At 48.3% G+C, this 6,344-nt stretch overlaps 1 protein-coding gene across 1 annotated transcript in view; it reads left to right on the forward strand.

The window, feature by feature from the left end:
- SPR (sepiapterin reductase) overlaps window positions 1–2,161 on the forward strand; it is a 20,584-nt gene extending 18,423 nt beyond the window's left edge. Inside the window, exon 3 of the mRNA XM_075855656.1 lies at window positions 1,721–2,161. Coding sequence (XP_075711771.1) covers window positions 1,721–1,914 — 194 coding nt within the window. The 3' untranslated portion in view covers window positions 1,915–2,161. The remainder of the gene's footprint in view (window positions 1–1,720) is intronic.
- The last annotated feature ends 4,183 nt before the right edge of the window (window positions 2,162–6,344 follow it).

The following is a 6,344-nucleotide window of genomic DNA, read 5'->3' on the forward strand; positions in this document are numbered from 1 at the left end:
TCCTCCTTTTTCTTTCTTCCCTCCTCCTCCTCCTTCTTCTTCTTCTTTTTCTTTCCTTCCTCTTTCTTTTTCCTTCCTCTTCCTCTTTCTTTTTCTTCCTCTTTCTTTTTCTTTCCTTCCTCTTTCTTTTTCCTTCCTCTTCCTCTTTCTTTTTCTTCCTCTTTCTTTTTCTTTTCTTCCTCTTTTTCTTTCCTTCCTCTTTCTTTTTCTTTTCTTCCTCTTTTTCTTTCCTTCCTCTTTCTTTTTCTTTCCTTCCTCTTTTTCTTTCCTTCCTCTTTCTTTTTCTTTTCCTTCCTCTTTTTCTTCCTCTTTCTTTTTCTTTTCTTCCTCTTTCTTTTTCTTCCTCTTTCTTTTTCTTTCCTTCCTCTTTCTTTTTCTTTCCTTCCACTTTCTTTTTCCTTCCTCTTCCTCTTTCTTTTTCCTTCCTCTTCCTCTTTCTTTTTCCTTCCTCTTCCTCTTTCTTTTTCCTTCCTCTTCCTCTTTCTTTTTCCTTCCTCTTCCTCTTTCTTTTCCTTCCTCTTCCTCTTTCTTTTTCCTTCCTCTTTCTTTTTCTTTCCTCCTTCTCTTTTTCTCTTTCTTTACGTTAATAAAGGGGAAGAGACAGGTTTATCGGCTTTTAAGTTGTTTGTATTTTAAAAAAAGAGTAAACATTTTTTCATTTAGGGGATTCGGACAAGCGCTCTCCAGATGTAATCCTATTGTATTGTAGTATATTGTGCTATTTACTGACTCTTGTTAACCCCAAAGGCCCCATGCCCACGGCCGTAATTAAGATCTGCAATTACGGACCCATTCATTTCTATTGCCCACCCACAGCCCCCGTATATTTCCGGGAAGGTGTCCGGGCCGTAGAAAGGCTCCACAATAAGGAGGATCTATTTTTTGACTTTACGGACCGTGCTCCCATACTTCACAATAGGAGCACGGCCCGCAAATGTGGCTAACTGTCCGCAGCCGGCCGTAGCCTTAATCAGGGACCGGGGTTACGGCTATGGCCATTTGCAGGGGGCCTTAATAGGAACACAAAGATGGCAGCATCGGGGGGAGAGGGGGGAACGTTTCTAGACGTGACAGTCTGAATCCCTATGTGGAGGGGGGGGGGTTAGAACCTGCCCAGCGCTCCATCATCCAATGCCCACTCAGAAGTGTCACCCAGGTCCTGGCATAGTAATGGCTGCAGCCGATCTTATCTCCATCTCATGTGCAGCTGAATGTAATCTATTGTTCTCTGTTATCAGCCATTCCAGCTGTAATTCCGCCATATATTACAGATTTCAGACGGATGTTTTCTATATGACTTGTCGGTCTGTAAAGGTCGACATTTTGGACGACAGCGCCCTGAGTCAAGACGACAAACGGCTGATCGATCTGCGGCCTGGTCTGATCTTTGATCGTTTGGACGCAGATCTGTCATACTCATTCGTGTCGTCTATGATGTTCTGGAGAACAGATCCCATCCCCCCCCACTGATAACACGACATCTGTTCTCCGGAGGTCCAGTGTGAAGTGTTACAAGCACTGAAGCACCTCCACCTGCGGGGTGCCCCGGCCGCTCTCCATTCACGGGGCAGATCAAGTGGTGCCACTTATTACAGAGCAGCACAGCTGCTGGCACATAGTATACCGGCACTTCTGCCCCCTAGTGGTGGTTCCCTTTAATGCCGATAACATGGACCTGACTGATGTCATTCTCTTGAGCGCTGACCATTGTGTGTTGCAGGACCCCTGGACACGGAGATGCAGGCGCAGGTGAGGACGCAGACGGCGGACGCGGAGTTACGGCAGCTGTTCATTAACCTGAAGAACGACGGCAAGTTAGTAGATATCGAGGTGTCTGCGAGGAGGATGCTGGACGTCATCCAGGCCGATGCCTACAAATCCGGGGACCACGTGGATGTTTATGACAAGGTGTAATGACCCGACTCTTCTGATAACACCCCCTCCTCCCCATAGTCTTTCTGCGCCCCTTCACTTGTAGCGGCCAGAGAATATCGGGGTGACCTCTCAGCGGTCTTATAATCCGGGATATACAGGAATCAGGGATATATTACAAATGGCGCAGACTACAATAGTGGGGTGACCCTCCTCTGCGGCTTTGTGAGATTATTAATTCATGCCAATTATTTTTCCTTTGTATAGTAATTAATAAAAAAAAACGTCTCCGACCGACTTCATTCTTGCCGTTGCATATAACAAGTGAGTGGAGCTGAGCTGCAATACCGGACGCAGCCTGTGCGCAAGAGTGGCGCTGTTTCTAGAAGTAAGCGGCCATGTTTTTCTAATCTCACTTATAACCTGAAGAACCGTGGACTCCAGACGTCCTGAGACAGACCGCCCAGCAGGTTATACAGACCTCTCACCTGGTGTGACCCTGGGGTGGGAGTGGCCTTTCAGCCCTGTTTGGGGCGGATTCCAGTTATCAGTACATGAATGGCCCACAATCTAGTACCACCTTCCTGTTATATAAGGACCCCCAGACAGACATAATACAGACCCGCACGCAGTCCCACTTAACCAGACATCAACATGGCAACGTGCGTGCGCCTCATGAAATAATCGCTGCAGATCCGTCACAGAGGTTGAACAAAAATTTCCTGTGAAACGTTTAGGAATTGCCGCCATTTTTCTCCACGGCCGCCTCATTCCAGGGGCTCAGAAGTAATTGGAGAAAGTAACGTCACCGGAAATAAAATGTGTTTAATACTTTGTAGAGAATCCTGAAGTCTGGACCGCGTGGACATCACCAGGCGCCGGGTTTCCTCCTCTGTGAGGCTTTGCCCAGCCGTTACTGCCGCGTCTTCACTTCTCGCTTGTTTGTGGCTCTTTCTACCTTTAAAGGGGTTGTCCGAGATTTATTTTGTAAGTACATTTCACATATTAGGGACCTCGGATGGTATATGACCCGTCAATGTCGGAGCAGAGAGTGACGTCACCGGTCAAGATCCCGACAGCAGGATCTGGAAACGGGGCCGCTATGAAAAACTTAAGTATATTACAAATGTATTTATATTTAGAACTTCAATGATTTAACCCCTTAATGACCAGGCTATTTTTTACGTTTTTCCATCGTCGCATTCCAAGAGCTATAACCTTCTTATTTTTGCGGCGACATAGCTGTATAAGGTCTTGTTTTTGCGGGACAAGTTGTATTTTTTAATAGCACCATTTTGGGGGACATATTATTTATTGATTAACTTTTATTAACTTTTTTTGGGCGGGAAATAGAAAAAAACCTGAAATTTCACCACGCTTTTTTGCGTCCTGAATCTACGCCGTTTACCGTGTGGTATAAATAACACAATAAGTTTATTCAGCGGGTTGTTGCGATTGCAACGATATCAAATTTGTATAGTTTTTGTATGTTTTACTACTTTTACTTTTACACTTTTTTTTCAAAATTATTTGTTTTTGTGTCTCCAGATTTGAAGAGCCGTAACGGTTTAATTTTTTCGCCGATGTGGTTATATGAGGGCTTTTTTTTTGCGGGACGACTTGTAGTTTTTATTGGTACCATTTTGGAGTAGATGCGACTTTTTGATCACTTTTTAATCACATTTTTTTTAAAGTCAGTATTCACAGAAAACAGCAATTTTTCTGTCGTTTTTTATTTAATTTTTTACGGCGTTCACCGTGCGGGTAAAGTAATGTAATAGATTTATAGTCGGGGTCGTTACGGACGTGGCGATACCAAATATGGGTAACTTTTTAACTGTATTTTGGTTTTTTAATAGTAAAGCAGTTTGTAAGGGGAAAAAGTGGGTTTTTCATTTTTTTGTCACTTTTTTTTTAATCAACATTATTAAACTTTTTTTTTACTTTTTTACTAGTCCCACTAGGGGACCTCACTATCCTCCGATCGCTATTATAATACACTGCAATATTTCTGTATTGCAGTGTATTACTGCCTGTCTGTTTAAAACGGACAGGCATCTGCTAGGCCTCCGGCATGATCTAGCAGGCATTCACTCCAGGCAGACCTGGGGGCCTTTATTAGACCCCCGGCTGCCATTAGAGACACAGACACTCGGCGATCGTATCGCCGAGTGTCGGTGGGATGAGAGGGAGCTCCCCCCCTCCCTCTCTCCAAAACCATTCAGATGCGGTGCTCGCTATTGTGCACCACATCGGAGGGGTTAAACGGGTGAGATCGATACTAATATCGATCTCACCCACAGAGCAGGGACGCCCCCAGCCCTCCGCTGCCTCTAGCAGCCGAGAGCAGGGAGATTTGACGGCTCCCTGCTCTGTTTACTTATTCCGATGCTGCGACGTAAAAAGTCTATGGGCCGGTCACTAATGGGTTAAAGGTGTTATTAAAAATATTATGTTATCTCGGACAACCCCTTTAAGTTTTGTCTTCAGCAGGTGAAATGCTGGATCGGGCTGAGATCTGGTGACTCGGCCATTGCAGAATATTCCACTTCTTTGCCTTATAATCTCCTGGGCGGCTTTCGCAGGATGTTTTGGGTCATTGTCCATCTGTCCTGTGAAGCGACGTTCAATCACCTGCTACATGTGGTTGAATCGTAGCAGAAAGTAAATCCCTGAACACTTCAGATCATCCGGCTGCTTCTGTCTTCAGTCACCTCATCAATAATCACTAGTTACCCAGTGCCAGGCAGCCATGCATGTCCATGCCATCACACCGCCCCCACCATGCCATCACACCGCCCCCACCATGCCATCACACCGCCCCCACCATGCCATCACACCGCCCCCACCATGCCATCACACCGCCCCCACCATGCCATCACACCGCCCCCACCATGCCATCACACCGCCCCCACCATGCCATCACACCGCCCCCACCATGCCATCACACCGCCCCCACCATGCCATCACACCGCCCCCACCATGCCATCACACCGCCCCCACCATGCCATCACACCGCCCCCCACCATGCCATCACACCGCTCCCACCATGCCATCACACCGCTCCCACCATGCCATCACACCGCTCCCACCATGCCATCACACCGCCCCCACCATGCCATCACACCGCCCCCACCATGCCATCACACCGCCCCCACCATGCCATCACACCGCCCCCACCATGCCACCACACCGCCCCCACCATGCCACCACACCGCCCCCACCATGCCACCACACCGCCCCACCATGCCATCACACCGCCTCCACCATGCCTTCACACCGCCTCCACCATGCCATCACACCGCCCCCACCATGCCACCACACCGCTCCCACCATGCCACCACACCGCTCCCACCATGCCACCACACCGCTCCCACCATGCCATCACACCGCCTCCACCATGCCATCACACCGCCCCCACCATGCCATCACACCGCCTCCACCACACCGCCCCCACCATGCCACCACACCGCCCCCACCATGCCACCACACCGCCCCCACCATGCCATCACACCGCCCCCACCATGCCATCACACCGCCCCCACCATGCCATCAGACCGCCCCCACCATGCCATCACACCGCCCCCACCATGCCATCACACCGCCCCCACCATGCCACCACACCGCCCCCACCATGCCATCACACCGCCCCCATCATGCCATCACACCGCCTCCACCATGCCATCACACCGCCTCCACCATGCCATCACACCGCCCCCACCATGCCATCACACAGCCCCCACCATGCCATCACACTGCCCCCACCATGTGTTACAGAGGATGTTTTGTGCTTTGGATCATGAGCCGTTCCAAGCCTTCTCCATACTTTCTTCCTCCCATCATTCCGGTCCAGGTTGATCTTAGTTTCATGCTGTTCCAGAACTGGGCGGTTTCTTTACATGTTGTTTGGTAAAGTCTAATCGGGCCTTTCTATTTTTGAGGCTGATTCATGGTTTGCACCTTGTGGTGAGGCCTCTGTATTTGCTCTCATGAAGTCTTCTCTTTATGGTAGACTTAGATACTGATCCACCTACTTCCAGGAAAGTGTTCTTCACTTGGGTAGATGTTGTGAAGGGGTTTTCTTCACCATGGAAAGGATTCTGAGATCATCCACCACTGTTGTCTTCCGTGGACGTCCAGGCATTTTGGAGTTCCTGAGATCACCAGAGCGCTCTTTTTTTTTTTTTTTCTTTTCTTTCAGAAATGTACTAAACTGTTGATTTGGCCACTCCTGACATTTGTGCTTCTCTCTGATTGATTTCTTCTTTTTTTTCAGCCTATCGATGTTCTGTTTCACTTGCATTGAGAGCTCCTCTGACCTCATGTTGTGGGTTCACAGCAACAGCTTCCAAATGCAAATGCCACACCTGGAACCAACTCCACACCTTATACCTGCTTAATTGATGATGGATTAACGAGGGAATAGCCCATGCAGCCCATTAAATAGCTTTTGAGATAATTGTCCATTAACC

Source organism: Rhinoderma darwinii, chromosome 1 (genome assembly GCF_050947455.1).
Source record: "Rhinoderma darwinii isolate aRhiDar2 chromosome 1, aRhiDar2.hap1, whole genome shotgun sequence".
Classification (NCBI taxonomy): Eukaryota; Metazoa; Chordata; class Amphibia; order Anura; family Rhinodermatidae; genus Rhinoderma; species Rhinoderma darwinii.